Below are 19,584 nucleotides of genomic sequence, written 5' to 3' on the forward strand. Positions count from 1 at the left end.
TGATCATTGCTGAACAACATGTCAGGAATATCTGGCCAATAAGCTTCTGTTAACTACTGTCTCCGACTCCCATCTCCATCCAGGTAGAAGCTTCTGGTCTAGGGATGCTTGTGCAAAAATACCCAGTTTTGTTTGTTTTTTAAAGTATGTTTCAATGACCCAAATTCATGTCGTAAACCTTGTACTCAGTTGCATAAGAACTGATCTTTTCAGGTCATTTTGTATATTCTAAATACCATGGTACATCTCTAACTTCATGTGTGATGATTAAGTTTGATTGGTAATGGAATTTTATTTAGAACTTTGTATGGCGCAGAATTCTAGGCACAACTCTGAGGGAATATTTAATGTCATCAATTTTGGCTTCACTTTGTAAACTGAGGTGGGTAAGCTAGTACTATAACTGGGCTATAGAGGTAGAGACAGAAAAATGCCACTTTCCAAAGACTATGGACAATCATGAACAAGGCACATTGGAGTGTACGCAATAGTTTTATTTGTTATATCATTTATTAGGATAGAAGACAATGTATAACATACAGAAAAAATGTGGGAGCAAGATGTTGTAATAATCTCTTCTCTTATAATTAAGTGGAAGGTAGAAGGGATGATTAAAATTGAATGACCTTATAATCCCTTCAGTCATCCCCCACCATTTATATGTGGTGGTAGTTCTGTTTTGTCCTGTGAAATGAAACATAAAATGTCATTGAGATGATAGATTCACTTCACTTCAGATAAGAGTAATATTTCAGTTTATCTTCTTAACTCTACACAAAGAATTTCTTAAGTAATCAAAGTATAGGGATGTGAGTGGTACTACCTTATTATCAGGTGTATTTTAGCTTCTTTATCTTTCTTCATGTAAGCTTTGTAGTGCATCCTGTGCAATTTTATATATATATATGGCAATGCTAAGCATTTGGATTGTCTCTCATAGGAAATTAATCAAACATTATTTTTGCATTAAAATAAAAAAGCATGTTGACAGTGGTGCAGGGCTTATACACGCAGAATGTCTAATGGATGTATAAATTAAATCATTGCTTTTAATGATCTTTGCAAAAATAATAATTTCATAGCAAGAAATCCTCTAAGACTTAAAGACCATGGGAAGAAAGGCAATATTGTGGAAGTCTTACAGAGGCTAATTAGTCTGTCATACTTACCTGTATATATATAGAACATAAGTATTTGGGTATATGTGTGTGTGTGTTTGTGTTTGTGTGTGTGTGTCTGTATGTATGTCTATATATTAATATATATGTTTGTATATATGCATAAATTTAAGTATAATTTAATTAAAGTGTTGGATAAAAAGTTTTTCCATACTCTAATATCATTTTGTGCCCCAAACTGCTCTGATATTGATAAATTTATGAAATAAGTGAATGATATCATCCTTCCATTCATTTGATGACTAAATACATCTTGGCTCACCTATAGGACCTTCCTCCCGCAGAGCAATGGATGAAATTTTAAAATTTTCTCTGTTATCACATGTTTTCCTATTGCAGCCACCTAGGAATTCTTTCGTAATAGGTGATTTTCCAGATGAATTTATTGAATATGTACACATCTTTAAATCCCCAGATCTTTTGTCAATACCTTTACAAAATATATTGTCATTTCCAAATATTTCATGATAGTTGTCTATCATGATTTGTATAACAGACATCTGTAAAAACACAAAGTAGAACAAGATTGTCGTTTCACATAGTTTACAAAGTTGAAATTTAAAAATGAAATCCAAAACTATAAGGAAAATAACAGTTGTCACAAACAGATAGGAACCCATGAAATGAAGTTTCTGAGGTGGAGACTCTAAGTTCTCTTCATTTTACCAAAACTTGTCAAAATTTAAGGTATATTGCAAAGAACAGAAGAACTACTTAACCAAAGCAACGTTTCAGACCTGATGTGCCGCCAAACACTGTGAGTGAATCAAATTAATGACTGTCATTTGTTGATTTTTTGTGGGGGTAGGGGGATGGGGAATTCTGTTGAGATGTTTTGAATGGGATGCCATTCTAGATCCAGGCATGGAAATACCCTCTTTGTGACAACTTTCTGGTGGTTTAAGTCCCTTGGCCCTCCTTGTGGAAGTATGCCACTGCTTAGAATTTGTAGTTACAAAGGCAGGTGCCCATTCTCAATGCACTTTCTCTGCTACATTTTTGCTTCCCAAGATAAGAACCATCAACTCTCAGCTTCCTCTTTGCTTTTGCTTCCTTTCTGCAGTCGTGCTCCTCTGTCATGACATTGAAGTGCAATACTCACTTAACATTCTAAGTCCCAAATAACCACTTACTTCAATAAGTTTCTCTGGTCATATTGTTTTGTCTTTTATTGGTTATTTTATTTATTTAGATTTCAAACCTTATCTCACTTCACAGTTCACCTCCACCGACCCTGTATCTCCTCCCCCTGCCTCTATAACAGTGGTCCCTCCCTCACCTACACACTCCGGCCTCAACACCCTAGCATTCCCTAACCCTGGGTCATCAAGCCTCCTTAGGACTAAGTGGCTGCCCTCCTAGTGATGCCAAATAAGGCCATCCTCTGCTACATATTCAGCTGGAGCCATGGGTGCCCCCATGTGTACCCTTTGGTTGGTGTTTTAGATCCTGGTGTTTTTATTAAGGCAATACAAAGGTGGCTGAGAAAAGAAGTTGGTAAGAAGGCGGAGTTTAATGGAGAAAATGCCTCCATCAGATTGACCTATTATATAGAGAAGTCTAAAGGATATTGTCCTGATTAACCTTGGAATTTGTAGGGCTGAGATCTCAAGGATGGTGCCACCCTTGACCTGTTAGTCAGAAAAAGAAAGATATGAGGGACAAGGCACAACTCCTACTCAGCTTCTACTTCAGTTCTTGCCTCTAGGTTCCTGCCCTGCTTCAGTTTGGGCCCTGATATTTCTCAGGAGTTAGCTGTTAACTGCAAGTATATCATGGATTGTAACCTGTCTTCCATAAGTTGCTTTTTATCAATGTTTTGTCACAGCAATCATAGGAAATTATGACACTTTCTAAATTGAGCAACACTGATAAGTTACTTTTCTTCTGAGATGATAGCTTAGATTAAGTCAACTCTACTCATCACATACATTTCTTCCCAGGATGCACCTAAATTTATGTTTGAGGAGTCCTGCACAGAATAGGAAAGAAATGATTCTTAGGAAAATCACATTCAGATGATTGCCTTAATTTATATGCAGATTGTACAGAATAGTTTTGTTTCTTTGTTTTCATACTTGACCATTCAAAAGAATATATTTGAAAAGAACTGCCCATAACAGAAGAATCATTAATAGTTATTAAGAATGAAAAATGAATTTTGTTGCTTCATTTGGACATGTGGCTCGATACAGGCTTGGATTTTAGGTTTCCAGTAACTTGGTAATTAGAAATTACCTACAAAAGGTAGTTTCTAGTCCAAGTCAAGTTGAGTCCTGGGTGAGAATCTTATTCAAATTGTCTCTTGGGTTATCTTCCTCCATTGTGTGTAACATCATTATATCTTCCTGTGTACCTAATCTCTGGAAATTACTAGTTAAAATGTACCCTGCTTTCTTTCATTTTTTACTTTTTTGTTGCCTTTTATAATTTTCAAAATATATGTCCGTTTTTGAATCTTTTAAAATTTATCATCATGCTCCCAAGTAACTCTCATTTTATTTTTTAACCCTTCCATATATCCCTTGGTAACAATCACCCTCCCACAACTTCAAAAATTAAAATTAAAGTTTTAAATTTAAATTAAAAATTAAAACTCAAACAAAAAATTAAAATCCTTTTTAAAAAGGCAGTGTGTGAGATGTGTTGTGCTATACTATGTCACACATTATACCCTTTTGTCCAAACAGGTTTACTTGCAAATGTACATTGAAACTAAGTCACTGGCCTGCTTCAAGTCCTCTGGATTTTGTTACACCATCAATACTGAAACCTCCCAGACACGCCTCTCCTTCTTTATCCTGGGATCTTGCTGTAGCCTTTGATCATTGTGATCCTTCAGCTTTGAATCTGCAGGACCTCCCCCTTCATATGCTCCAGCAGCAGGAGCTAGGCCCCCTACATATATGTAGCAGATGTGCAGCTTGATCTTCAGGTATCTCCCCTAACTATTAGTGTGGGGGCTGGCTCTGACTCTGATGTCTACCACTGGATTGCTTTCTTTAAGCTGGGTTGCTCTGTGTAGCTTCAGTGGGAGGAGATACACTTATTCCTGTTGTGAATTGATGTATGAGTGTGAGTTGGTGTTCATGAAAGTTCTACGCTATTAAGATAGAGGAAGTGGAGGGAGGAAGGGGTCGTGAAGATGGGACTTGGAGGAAGGGGCTGTAATCAGGATATAGAGTAAATAAATTAGTGAATAAATATCAATGCGTATGGGTTTAAAATAAAATTAACACTACAGTAGACCTGATGAACTGCTCCTGAAATACATTAGTGGTAAAATAATTGAAAGTATACAAAATAATATACACCAATTTGTCACCTACATGCTCACACACATGCATGCACATACACACACATAAAACATATATGCATATACACACACATATATATATATGAAATGTACTTTTATATGACCATTAATTCACTTGGTGTGAATATGTAATACGATAATAGTCTAATTACTGTGAAACACAACTATTATATACTCCAAAAATATGGCTGGAATGAAAAAAAAAACAAGCAAAACCTAGATAATCAGGATTTTTTTAAACTTCACTCTTGTTGTCTTTGACTACAATTGTATATGAAGCATACTGTTGGCCAAAATCAATATCTATGAAGAAAGAAGGAAAGAACAGAAGAAAGAATAAATGATTCACTTATTTTAAACTACATTAACAATCTTTCTTCCCAAATCTTCCTAAAACAGATCAATACATATTCTACTCCACTCCAGAAGAATGGAATCCTAGGGTTTCCTTTTACAGAAATGATCTTTCTAAAGTTTTCCTACTTCCTGCATTACAATGGGAATTTTGTTCCCATAGGCAAAAGTCAGATCCCCTTACCTTTCTTGATACATCACTGCCAAACAATGTGTTTTTTGTAGTCTGATTCCACAAAACATAAGGAGCTATGCGGTTAGATAAACTGTTACTGTCTAAATTATTCATGGATGACTCTCGTATTATTACCAATACGCGAATGAAATATTTCAGAAGGATAAAGTTTGCCTGAGGAATCTTCAGTAAAAGCCTAAACAAAGAAAAGGGATAATTTTATTTTATACCATAGGAAAAGTAATGTTAGTTACAAAACTAATATAAAGAAAACAAGGTAAATGTTTTGTAGACCAACTCATAGTATAATCAGAATTCAAAAGAAGTATAATATACAGGTAGAGAATTCATAAAATATTTTCTGTGAATCATTTTACTGTATAAAATCATGGGAACATATTTTAAAAGTGTGAATGATTTTCTATGTAATAGATATTTGACTGCTACCTACAGAAGCTAGAGGAAGATGTCAGGACATTGATATTAGAATGAATGAGATTGTTGCAGACCATGTGGGTTCTGTGCATGAAAACATCTAGTGTTATTAAGCATCAATCCATCTTCCCAAGCACCATGGAGTGGAGAAACATTTAATATCTAATGTAGGATAAATCCATGTAACATTCTTGTGACACTCTAGAACGTAAGGAGTAGAAAGCACTCTAGTGACCTTACACAATGCAATTATAAAAGCTTCTGCTACAGGTAAGGCAGAGATGCATGGCTTCTGGGTAGCAACTGGAGCTCAACCCTTCTGTTACATACAAAATCATTCTATGGCATATCGCACAGAAAAATGATTCAAAGAAGTCAAAGCTATACCTGACCTAGACTGTTCGAGGTAGTTATAGTTGAGAAAGAAGTATTCAGTAATAGCTTGATGTTCTAATCAATGACATATATTTAACTTGTCAAATATTCATAGTAACATGGTAATAATACTAGGATGCAAATAATCCACTGGTATTTTTTAATTTGTTTCACACAGGAACTAAACCAGTAATCTAGGGTGACCTGCACCCAAGGTGTTGCATAGGCTGTCTTCTAAACTGTGAGAGTTATAAAGGAGAAGACTCTCAGGTGGGATTTCAGACATGGTTCAACACTCTAATGTGGGAAATGAACATGTTTAAAGTGACAATACATGTCTGTGCTAAGGAAACCTCTTGGCATGGGACATCATTCCAGCTTATAATACTGTAAATACAAGCCTATGTACCTTACAAAAGCACTGCTTCTATATTGGTACAGTTCCCCAAGTGCTTACTGTATCATTACCTTTGGATGATATTAATTTTTCCAACCAGCGATCCTTCATCTGAGACGCTAAGCCAATTTTCATATAAGTCAGAAGTAAGTAAACTTCCTTCAATGTTTGTAATGAAGTCCTTTTTTTAATGGAAACAAAGAAGTAATGGTCAATGTACATTTTAGAAAGAACTTGAAAAGCATTTTTGTTTAAAATTAGCATTTTAGACCAGTGATTCTTAACTTGTGGGTCATAATCCATTAGGTGGTCATATATCCTATATCTTCCATATCATGTATTCTCTCCATTTTAATTTATAATTCTTATCAATAGCAAAATTTTAATTGTGAGAAAGCAGCAAAATGATGTAATGGTTAGTAATCACCAAACCATAAGGAAATATATTAGTGTTACAGTATTAGGATGGCTGAGAATCATTGGTTGAAAGCATACTTCATAAAAGATTCCCAGACTTCTATCTCCCCAGAATCTTGGATCAAATGTGGAACCTATATACAGGATCTTGTGTTTTCTTACCGAAGACTAGAATCAATGAAGCAGAGTCCTAGTTGCTATAGCAATGAAATAAACCTACTGTCTGTTCAGATTGCCTCTCCTGACTTCTAGTCCACATCATGACTTGCAATCATAGATCTGCACTCCAATTCCCAGTCCAAAGCTCTCTCTGCCTTGAAAAAAGGCAGATGCTATGTGGAATATCCAGACAGGAGCCTATCATAACTGCCCTCTTAGAGGCTCCATCCAGCAGCTGACTGAAATAGGATATGAAGAGCCACAGCCAATCATTGGATCTTATGCATAAATCAAGGACTTGTGTGTAGAAATGGGGGAGATTCCATGCCCTGAAGGAGATAGGAAGTCCATAGGAAGAGCTACAGAATCAACTAAGCAGCAGCACTGGGAGCTATCAAGGACTGAATTACTATCTAAAAATCCTACAGAAGCTGCAGCGTGACCTACAGCACCATTTATAGCAAATGCTTAGTCTCCTTGTAGGTCCTCCAACATGTGGAGCAGGGGCTATCTGTAAGCTGTTGACTGTGAAACCCTGTCCCCATCTGGCCTTAGGGGGAGAAGATGTGCTAACCCTGAAGAGAGTTGATTGCCAGGGTGGGAGGATAACCCAAGGGCCCCTAACCTGGCTCAGAGACTCTGTGAGGGGATAATAGGTAGGGAGCAGCATACATGACACAAAATGAACAAACAAAAAAATGTAAAACGATGATGATGATGATTATCATGATGATGATTATTATGATCATAATGATAGTAACTCTTTAAAAATCTACCAAATCAAAAAAACCAAAACCAAAGTCCTATTCTTGGAAATAGGCAACTATCAAAAAATGACAGCACCCAAAATTAACTCATCCTGACTGTATAGTTGTTGAATCTGTACTTCAGGCTCACACAGAGTAAAGCTGTAATATACACGTACATCTTGCTTACCGACACAGCTGGAATAGTGGTGAAGCTTACTTGTTTTCCATGTGAGAAGGTCTCGTAGTTTTATGTTTTTTTCTTAAAAATTGTAAACATTCAACTATTTAAATTCAGTTGTAACCATCAGATTGTTTGAAGAAAAGCAACTGTCTTTTGCATGAAATACCAGAATGAAGTATCATGTTGTACTAAAGTTAGCAAGCCATAAAAATGAAAGAATCCCAGGTGCCCTTGTACTTGGTTTGAATACACATGGCTAACTTGAGTAAGGTCTCAAGTTTCTGGCAATGAGAACCAGACACACTTGGCAAGCTCAAAGACCAAGGAAGGATCATTCAGTACACCTTTGCCTAATGTTAGTAAGCATAGTTAATCCCAGAGCATTATTTTCACTCTTTATGTCTGGGCCATAGCTCCACAATCTTGTGAAAGGTGAAATCAGATCATGGCCCTAAGTAAAAATAAAACAATGATATTTGCTCTAGAGTCACTGAAGCTCCCTGGCAAGTTACAAGTGTTAGACAAGTTAAACGAAGGTTAGGCTAATACTTGAATATTTGACATGGAACTAGAATGGCAATATCTGGCAAAAGTTATAGTGCTGGGTTATTTTTGATTGAGAAGGAAAACCATTTCTTGTATATACAAGACAGAGGATAATATTCAACATCGATAGCCTATTGTAGGTGAGTGTTGGAGTAGTCAATTTGAACTGTTATTTGTGAAGGATATTATTTGGTAAGTATTATTTAATACATGCATTTGATAAAGCACATTTTTACCAACATTATAACTTGTTCAGCTATTAATTCACATGGTTTGTTCAGAGGTGACATCAGTGGGAATATTTGTAATGCCAAAATAAGCCCATCTTATATAAAAGGATATTAACTTCCAACAGAAGCTGTTCACCTGTCTTTATGATGAATATTTGGGTTTGTCATATTTTACCTGAACTTATCAAGAGGTCACGTGTCCATATTTCTAGGAAATAGTCATCATCATGTAATCTCAAAGACAGAAAGCACATATGCATCTCTAGAGGGATGCTTAATGTTGGTGATGTGAAAACCTTCCTTACCATCAGCACGGATGCTGTAACTAGAACACTTTCTTCATTCCAGTCTATGAGTTCTTCACCATCAATCCTCTCTCTGAGGCTCCAGTGTGAATTTTCAGGTAGAATTTCGAATATCTGATCTGATTCTTGTCCTTTCTCTGCAATTACGGATAATATATCCTGTGGGGGATAAGGATAAGCTTGTATTATTAGAGATCCACACATCTGAAGCACAAATATGTCTTTTATTGTGAATCTGAGCTATGGCAGTTTTGGGTGTAGAGGTATAACTGAGAGGGATGAAGAAGACATTGAAATTTTTTGTTTTAGCTTCCAAATACATTTTCTTCCCTCATCCATTTTCCCCCTAATTTATAACATCATGGTTTTGTTGGACTTCTGTTCCCAGAAGCATTTTGGTGAATGGTCCTCTATTAATTTCTGTTTCCTTCTATGAATATCTTTCTCAAGCATGAAATTTTAAGTATATATTGGGATATTTCCCTTCCAGAGATCAACTATTTTACTTACTGTCTGTCTTGGCCTTTATTATGTATCCTAACCTTTGTGTTTTGCAGAAATATTTTTTCACTATATTTCTGAGACTTTTATATCCTTATTTTGTGACTTATTTTCAACAACGTCTACAGATGCTTTCACGTTTAAGAACCCAAGCAAATTTCAATCATTCTTCCATCATTTACTCTGTAAACATGACTGCCATACATAGGTTTACTCCATTTTAAAATGAGTCCATGAATACAAACAAGGTTACCAGAAAATTCTGCTCTAAAATACCTAAGAAATCGGCAGTAATGCTTATGTGTCTGACAGGATAAATTTGTTCACAAACAGCATAAATTCCTATCACAGCTATAGTGCTAAAGTAGATGTTGGATACTAAAGATGTTTCCAAAGAAGATAATCACTCATTTAAAATAGAGTAAACCATATTAGATGGCATTTAAATATAGTCCACTAGCATAAAAGATGTTAATATATATCAAAAAGAGTGTGTTCATCTAATTCATTGATAATATAAAGCAAAAAATTATAGATATTTTTAATTATACGAGATGGAGTAATTTCAGAGGCAATGATATTATGGGAGACTCTAGACAAATATGGAGTCTTAAAGAAGCTGCAAGACTTTCCAGTTGGGGAAATAGTGGGGCACTTCCATAGACTTATTTCCTCCAACAAGCTGGTGGGTTTGGATCTTTGATAGAGTCAGTGCAAAACACGGGAATGTTATTTCTTTTCGTTTTCTTTCAATTACATTATTCAAAATATAGTGGAACTTATTTCTGTTTTAAAATGATCTTACCCTCATGGATAGGTTATCTAAACATTCTTCAGTTTGATTAATAGCTTACTGAGAACAAAGGTGCTGTAGATAGCCAAAATGATACTCACAAGTATTGGAGCAGGCAGCTTACTGTCGACAAAAATGCTTGTAAGATTTTTGCCAAATAAGCATTTCTTTCTTGATGGTGTTGGATTAGAATATACTGGTGGCTTGGTATATATATTGCCTTTCTGTTTCTCTGAATATAAGAAAGAAGGGAAATCTTTTTTGAAAGTGAACTCTCTTAGACCTTGTATATCCTTTGCATTTTATTGCACCAAATCAAAAGGAGATATGTGTTAAAGTACTAGAAGCATAGAAAACATTAAGTAGACACATAATACTCAAAGTCTAACTGAACGGAAAATAAAAATACAAAAGCTATGAAGGAAAAAGACAAAGTCACACGTAAAGTCACTACATTAGACTAATATCTGAATTTTGAATGGATATTCCAAAATATAGTGGAACTGTATCAACGTTCTCCATGTTTTCAAAGAATACAGACACTAGCCTAGACTTTATTACTGGGCAAAAGCATCATTCATGTTAACAGAAGAGGTGTAGCATTACATAGTTTAATCACCAGTAAGTCATTTCTCATCAGCAATCTTGGTCTACAAAAGGCAAACAGCAGTCTCAAGATAACGTACATATACATAAGAGGACAGAAATGATAAATAACCCTGTAGTCATTCAAAAAGGAGGGGGGAAACTATATGTCAACAAAAAATAACAAAGACCCTTTTATACTTCTCATTAATAACCCTAAGCATTAACTCTCTCACACCAATAGTATACAGACTATCAGTTTGGGTAAGAAAACAGATTCCATCTTTCTCCTGCATCCCAAAATACACTTGTTTTAGACACAATTGCATACTCTTGTTTAATATGCAATTGCCTATATTTCTTTGTCTAGGTCTCAGGTCCCATTTAGTTTCTCATGCCCATTGTTATTGCCTTGTTCAGTTAATGTTTAGGGAGTGATGTTGGTGAGGCTTTATGGGTGAGGTCACGGGAACATGGCAGAAGACTGGGAGGAAAGAAGGTAAATAAGAATCAGTTGACTGCTGAAATTCCTTGTAAGATTTATTTGGCAACTGGCACTCAAGCCCCAACTTTGAGAGAAATCCAAGTGCTATTTAAAACATCCATATTTTGGGGGAAAACTCATAGGAAATACTTTCAAAATTGGTAGAATGTCTCTCACCAGGATTGAAATCATGGCTGGTGCTAGAAATCTAGTCTGATTTATATAGCTGGTCTGGTCATAAACTTTAAAATTAATCACATTAATTTAATAAATTAGTTATGTTGCTTACAGCATTTAAATATTAGTCTTATATGGACCAACAAGTGGGGCAATCATCTTGCATCAAAGAAGCCTCTTTGTACAGAAAATGGAGACCATTACAGAAAACAAAAACTGGACACAATTAAGAGATACTTGCATTATGGAAAATCCAGCACCAGCGAATACATGTACATTAGAGCTAAATGCTCTGTATCTCAGGGAGCTCTGTAGAAGAAGGGTTACAAATAGTGTAAAACCCAGCATACTTGAAAGTCTGTTTTGAAATTGCCTCTCATAGAAATAGGTGCAAAATCATAATAATAGCAATGTCAATGTAGTGTTAAGGCAATGCTCAAAATTTCACTTGTCAAAAGTTATAGGGAGCTAATTATGACTGACAGAATATTATTTTTTTTCCAGAAATGACCTGCATATGGATTGTCTAATACACACTGTATATCATGGAAACCATATTAACAAACAGAACAAAATGAACTCAAGTAATATAGATATTTTTAAAGATACAAATATATATAAATAAACACATCTATAAAACAATATTGAAATGAGTTTGAAAGTGCAGTGGGGGTGATGGACTTTAGGGAGAAAAGTCTGGCTACAGTGGTCTAATTCAATTTTTGATAAAAATTTAAAATAATACTAGTAATAAATGAAAACAGTGAACTTATAGTAATGGGAGTTCAGGAGTGACCAAGAACAGTAAATATGGAAATTATCAATTTTTTTACTGGAGGTTTTCTGTAAAATTTCCGTATTTCAAATTTGTATTACAGACATTTTCAAGATAGACAAATCATGAAGAAAGAGTATTTCATGTTGAGGTCTCAGGTGATAGGAGAGATACAACAAATACGCTGTATGCTTCTGTGCATTTCTCAGTGTATGTAAAGCATGCATATGTGTGTGTGTGTGTGAGTGTGTGTGTGTGTGTGTGTGTGTTAAACATGTGCAGCTCACATCACTGTGATATATTTAGTGCTTATTTAGAGCTTTGAGCTTATTACTATATGAGAAGAGCGTCCGGTATTGGTCTTTCTCTCTCTCTCTCTCTCTCTCTCTCTCTCTCTCTCTCTCTCTCTCTCTCTCTCTCTCTCTCTCTCTCTCTCTCTTTTGGGGGGTGTCTCTTTTGATCATTACTGAACAATATGTCAGGAATACCTGTCCAATAAACTTCTGTTAATTACTGTCTCCAACTGCCATCTCCCTTCAGGTGAAGTTTCTGGTTTAGAGATGATTGTGCTACAATACCTATTTTGTTTGTTTTTTAATGTATGTTTTGATGACCCAAATTCATGTCCCAAAGCCTGTATTTCAATTCCTTTAGATGCTGGATTATCTTTTCAGGTCATTTTGCATAGTCTACAGCCATGATCCACCTCTAAGTTCATCATGTGTGAGGATTAATTTTGATTGTTAATAGAATTTTATTTATAACTTTCTATGGCACGGGATTCTACGCAGAAATCTGATGGATTATTCAGTGTCATTAACTTCTGGCCACACATTGGTGGCTGATGTGGGAAAACTAATACTATAACTGGGCTGTAGAGGCAGAGCCTGAAAAACGCCCTTTTCCAAAGACTGTGGAGGACCATGAAGAAGGCACACTGGAGTGTAAGGAATAACCCAAATTAATAACATTAGTTATAATAGCAAACAATGTGAAGCATGCAGCATAAGTATTGTAAGTGAAAACTATTTGTAACTAATATGGTGAAATATAAAATTAACAAAGGATCTTGGAATAATTCTTCTGATATGATTAAATGGGAGGTAGAAGGGAACATTAAAATACAATGACCTTAGACCTTCTTAAGTCATCCTCTACCTCTCCTACTATGTGGTAGTTGTTCTGTTTTCTCCTGCTAAATGAAACATAATATGTAATTATCAGACAAATATTCTCAGATGATAGATACACCTCACTTAATATAAGTGTAATGTTTGGGTATATTTTCTTAACTCTATAAAGAGAATTACTTCAGTTAACAATGTATTTGAATTTGTGTGGTACTACCTGATAATCATTAACCTCTTTATCATACCCACATAGGTTTTGTAGTAGATCCTGTGCAAATTAATACCAATGACAAGATTTTGACAATATTGTTTCTCATAGAAAATTAAACAAACATTAGGATTTTCGTGCTAGGAAAACAAAGCATGTTTACAGTGGTGCAGGCCTAATCTTAAAAAATGTTTAATCAATTTTTAAATCAAGTCATTGTTTCTAAATGATCTTATAAATAATAATTTTTATGGAAGAAATCTTCTAACTTTAAGACCATGGGAAAAAGGGGGAAAAATATAGAAAACAATATTGGTGGATTCTCAAAATAAAGAGTGTGTTATACATACCTGAATGTATCCAGATATATGTAAGTGTATGAGTGTATATATATATATATATATATATATATGTATATATATACATATATGTATGTGTGTGCATGTGTGTATACAAATATATGAATGTATGTATAGATGCATATATTTAAGTATAATTTAATTAAAGCGATATTTAAAAACTTTTCCCATACTCTAATAACATTTTGTGTAACAAAGCTGCTCCGATATTTACAAATTTATGAAATGATGCAATGATTTCACCTTCCATTCATTTGATGAATAAATAAATCTTGTCTTACCAGTAGGACTTTCCTCCTGCAGTGAAGAATGTGAAATACTAAATTTTTCATATTTATCACAGGGATTCAAGTTATGGCCAGCTATGGTTTTTGTCATATTAGGTGATTCACCAGAAGAATTTAGTGATTTTTTATATTTCTTTAAATCTTCAGAACTTTTTTCAATATGCTTAAATAATATATCATCATTTCCAAATATTTGATGGCACGGGTGAATCATGATTTGCATAAGAGATATCTGTAACACCCCAAGACAAAAACAAGGTTGTCATTAAACATAGTTTACAAAATTGAAATTTAAAAATGAAATCCAATACTATGAGGAAAAAAACAGTTGCCAAAACACATAGGAACCCATGAAATGAAGTATCTGAAATGGAGACTCTAAGTTCTTTGCATTTTACCAAACTTATTAAAGTTTCATACCTATTGCAAAGAGCAGAAGAACTAATAACCAACACAAAATTTCAAAAATGATACGCTGCAAAAAACTGTGAGTGAACCAAATTAATGACCATTATGTGTTAATGGTTTGTGTGTGTGTGGGGGGGTGGCTGTTTATTGTGATGTTTTGAATGGGAGGCCTCTCTAATTCCGGGCATCATAATACCCTCTCATTGGCAATGTTCTGGTGCCTTGGCCATCCTGGTGGAAGTATGCCATTGCTTAGCATTTGTAGTTACAAAGGTAGGTGACCATTTCCAATACACTTTCTCTGCTACATTTTTGCTTCCCAAGGTAAGAACCATCAGCTCTCAGCTTCCTCTTTGGTTTTGCTTCCTTTCTGCAGTCATGCTCCTCTGTCATGGCATTGAAGTGCGATACTCGCTCAGCATTTGTAGGTCCCAAATAACCACTTACATTAATAAGTTTTCCTGGTCATGTTGTTTTATTTTTTATTGGTTATTTTATTCAATTACCTTTCAAACATTATCCCACTTCACAGTTCCCTTCCACAAATCCTGTATCACCTCCCTTGCCTCTATTGCAGTGTTCTCTCTCTTGCCCATGCACTCCTGCCTCAAAAACATAGCATTCCCCTTCCCTAGGCCATCAAGCCAGGACTAAGTGCCTCCCCTCCTAGTGATTGATGCCAAATAAGACAATCCTCTGCTACATAACCAACTGGTGCCATGCATTCCCCCATGTGCACCCTTTCATTGGTGTTTTAAATCCTGGTGTTTTATTAAGGTAATAGAAATGTGACTGAGAGAAGAAGTTGGTGAGAAGAGGGAGTCTTAATTGAGAAAATGCCTACATCACATTGACCTATTCTATAGTGAAGTCTAAGGGATATTGTCCTGACTAACCTTGGAATTTGTAGGGCCCAGATCTCCAGGATAGTGCCACCCTTGTGCTATTAGTCAGAAAAAGAAAGATGAGATACGAGGCAGGAGGCACTGCTCCTACTAGGCTTCTGCTTTAGTTCTTGTCTCCCTGTTTCATTTTGGGCTCTGACATTTTTCAGTATTTAACTGGTAACTGCTAGTATATTGTGGAGTGTAACCTATTTCCCATAAGTTGCTTTTCATCAGTGTTTTTTCACAGCAATCGTCAAAAATTATGGTACTTCCTAAATTGAAAAACACTAGTAAGTCACTTTTCTTCTGAGATGATCGTTTAGGTTAAGTTATCTCTATTCATCACATATGTTTCTTCCCAGCATGCGCCTAAGTTTATGTTTGAGCAGTACTGCACATTATAGTCTTATTTTATATGCAGATTGTACAGAATATTTTGGCTTGTTGTTTGCATACTTGACTATACAAAAGATAATATTTGAAAAGAACTGTCCATAAAGGAAGAATCAGTAAAAGTTATTAAGAGTGAAAAATGCATTTTATTGTTTAATTTGGACTAAACAGGCAGTTTAATATAGTCTTGGATTTTAAATTCCCATTACCGTGGTAATTAGAAATTAAGTAAAAAAGCTATGTTTCTAGTCCAAGCCAAGTAGGGTTCTGAGTAAGAATCCCATTCTAGCTATCCCTTGTGCTATCATCCTCCATTGTGAGTAACATCATTATATCTTCTTTCTTGTGGACGTAATACCTGAGAAATGCTACTTAACATGTACCTTGCTTTCTGTCATTTATATATTTTCTTTGCCTTTTATCCTTTTCAAAATATATGTCTTCTATTGATTCTCTGTAAATTTCTAATCATGCTACCAAGTAAATCTCATTTCACTTCTCAATCCTTCCATATCCCCTTGGAAACAATCCTCTCTCACTAATTTTCAAAAATTAAAATTAAATAAAAACTTAAATTTAATATTAAAAAATCAAAGTAAATTAAAAAAATAAAAGTACAGTGTGTGGGATATGATGTGCCATTAGAGGTCACACATTATACCCTCTTGTCCAAACAGATTTTCTTGCAAAAGTACATTGAAATAAGTCACTGGTCTGGTTTCAGCACTCTATTTTACCATACTCTCAATACTAGAACCTCCCTGAGATGCCTCTCCTTCTATATCCTGGTATCTTCCTGTAGCCTTTGATCATTGTGATCCTTCAACTTTGAATCTGCAGGACCTCTCCCATCATATTCTCCAGGAACATGAACTAGGCCCCCTACATATATGTAGCAGATGTGCAACTTGATCTTCAGGTATGTCCCCTAACACTTTGTGTGCAGGCTGGCTCTGAAATTTGTCTACCACTGATTGGATTCTTTTATCTGGGTTGCTTTGTACGGCTTCAGTAGAAGGTGATGCACATATTCCAGTTGTGAATTGATGTATCAGAAAGAGTTGGTGACAATGGAAGGTCTACACTACTGGGGTAAAGAAGAATGGCGGGAAAATCAGGTTGTAAAGATGAGACATGGAAGAAGGAACTGAAATCAGGATATAAAGTAAATAGTGAAAATATTTATGTATATGTGTTTATAAGAAAAGTAACAGCTACAGTATACCTGAGTAACATAAAACTGTACCTGAAATAGGTTAGGGCTAAAATAATGGAAAGAATACAAAATAAAATACACTATTTATCATTACTTATGTATATACATATACAAATACATTTACATGTACAAGTACACTTACAACTTATATACACAAACACACATATATAGGTATATATAGGAATATATATATATATGCAATGTGCTTTAATATTACCAGCAATTCACATGATATGAATATTTAGTAATATAAGTCTAACGACAATGAAACACAACTAATCAATATTCCAAAAATAGTGGTACAGTGGAAAAAAAAACAAAACCTAGGTGATCTGGATCTTTTAAAATTTCACTCATGTCTCCTTGGATGACATTTATAAGTTCAGATTATTGTTGGCTAAAACATCATATCTAAATCAATATTTAAGAAGAAATAAGGAATGAATGGAAGAACGAAATAATTAACTTCTTTAAACAACATTAAAAATCTCCCTTCCCAAATCTTCCTGGAATAGATCAATACATATTCGACTCCACTCAAGAAAAATGGAATCCTAGAGTTTCTTGGTAGAGAAACGATCCTTGTAAAGTATTACCAATTACTGAATTATAATTAGACATTTGTTCCCAAAGGCAAATTTTAGATCCCCTTACCTTTCTTAGGATGTCAGTCCCAAATAATGAGTCTCTCGAAGTCTGACCCCTTAATCCACCTGGAGCTATGGGCAAAGATAACCTGTAATGGTCCAAATTATACATGGAAGAATCTTTTAGCATTATTATTTCACACAAGAGATGTTTTAATAGTATAAAGTTTGGCTCTGCAACCTGTTGCAAAAGGCTAAACAAAGAAAAAGGAGAATTTTAGGTTAGACCATCTTGAAAATAATGTAAGTTAGAAATATAACTACGAAGAACAAATAGGGTAAATGTTTTGTAGACCAACTAATAGTATAATCAGAACTCAAAGGAAATTAGAATATATAGTTAGAGTATTACATAAAATATTTTCTGCAAATCACTTTTCTGTACAGCATTATGGAAAAACATTTTTAAAATTCTTTATGAATGTCAGTGTACTAGATGTATGACTACTACCTACAGAAGCCAGAGGACGTTGGCAGGATCCCGGGTATAAGAATGAATGAAGATTGTTGCAAACCATTTATGTTCTGTGGGTGAAACCATCCAGTGATTTCAAACAGCACACCAACTTTCTTGCCAACCGGGGGACACCTTTAACATCTAATGTATTATAATTCCATGACACAGTCTTAAAACAATCTAGAACATAAGGAGCAGAATCACACTCATGATTCTACTCAATGCCCTGGTATTGGAATGAATGAAGATTTGAAGACCATGTGATCTGTGTATGAAAATATCCAGTGTTTTTCAGCAGCAAACCATCTTTCCAACCACCATGGACTGGAGATATATTTAATATCAAATGTAGTATGAATCCATGGAACACTCTGGTGACACTCTAGAAAATAAGGAGCAGTAAGCACACTAGTGATCCAACACAATACAATTATAAAAGATTCTGCTACTGCAAGAAAGAGATGCAGGGCACCTGGGTGCAATGGGAGCTCAAAGCTCTGGTTAAATATGAAATCCTCCTATGGAGTATCAGACAGAAAAATGACTCAAAGAAGTCAAAGCTATATCTGACCTAGACATCTCTACATAGTTATAGTTGAGAAAGAAGAATTCAGTTATAGATTCATGTTCTAATCAATGACTTATATTGACATGTGAAATATTCACAATACCATGATAATAAAGGAAGCAAGTCACCCAGAGGTATTACATGCACATACTTCTTATAATTTGTCTCACACGTGAACTAAACCAATACTCTAGCCAGGCCTGAACACAAGGTTTTACGTACACTGTTTACTAAATCATGATATTTAAAGGAGACAACTCTCAAGTACGTTTGAGACATGGTTCAACACGCTAGCTTGTGAAAGCCGAATGTTTATAAAGTGACAATACATGTCTGAGCGAAGGGAACCTCTTGGCATAGGACATCATTGCTGCTTGCAATACTGGAAACACAAGCCTATATATCTTACAAAAGCACTGCTTCTATATTGGTGCAGTTCCCCAAGTGCTTAATGTATCCTTACCTTTCGATGGCATTAAATTCTCCAGACAGAGTTCCTTTTTCTGGGATGCAAAGCCAATTTTCATACTGGATCAAGGTAAGTGAGGTTGAATCAATGTTAATAATAAAACCCTGTTTTATTGATATGAAACAAAAAAAGTAATGGTCAATGTATATTGTAGATAGTACTTGTGAAACATTTTTTGAAATTAGCACTTTATACCAGTGATTCTTATCTTGTGGGTCATAATCATTAGGGGGTCACATATCATATATTTTCCATATCAGATATTCTATGCATTTGTCTTTATAATCATATCAGGAACAAAATTTGAAGTATGAAGAGAAGCAAAATGATGTAATGGTTAAGAGTCATAAAACCATGAGGAAATATGTTAGTGTTACAAGATTAGTTAGGTTGAGAATCAGTGGTTGAGAGCCTACTTCCCTA

At 35.0% G+C, this 19,584-nt stretch overlaps 1 protein-coding gene across 1 annotated transcript in view; it reads right to left on the reverse strand.

The window, feature by feature from the left end:
• Positions 1–472: 472 nt before the first annotated feature.
• The window catches only part of Tgap1l1 (GTPase activating protein testicular GAP1 like 1), a 144,303-nt gene continuing 125,191 nt past the window's right edge, over positions 473–19,584 (reverse strand). Inside the window, exons 51-59 of the mRNA XM_087636522.1 lie at positions 19,156–19,265; positions 17,675–17,861; positions 14,111–14,348; positions 10,213–10,343; positions 8,818–8,976; positions 6,302–6,411; positions 5,033–5,219; positions 1,441–1,678; positions 473–684 (exon numbers count right to left, since the gene is read on the reverse strand). Of these exons, the coding sequence (XP_087492648.1) occupies positions 506–684; positions 1,441–1,678; positions 5,033–5,219; positions 6,302–6,411; positions 8,818–8,976; positions 10,213–10,343; positions 14,111–14,348; positions 17,675–17,861; positions 19,156–19,265 (1,539 nt within the window). The 3' untranslated portion in view covers positions 473–505. The remainder of the gene's footprint in view (positions 685–1,440; positions 1,679–5,032; positions 5,220–6,301; positions 6,412–8,817; positions 8,977–10,212; positions 10,344–14,110; positions 14,349–17,674; positions 17,862–19,155; positions 19,266–19,584) is intronic.

Source organism: Rattus norvegicus, chromosome 2, assembly GCF_021556685.1.
Source record: "Rattus norvegicus strain SHRSP/BbbUtx chromosome 2, alternate assembly SHRSP_T2T, whole genome shotgun sequence".
NCBI classification, from domain to species: Eukaryota; Metazoa; Chordata; class Mammalia; order Rodentia; family Muridae; genus Rattus; species Rattus norvegicus.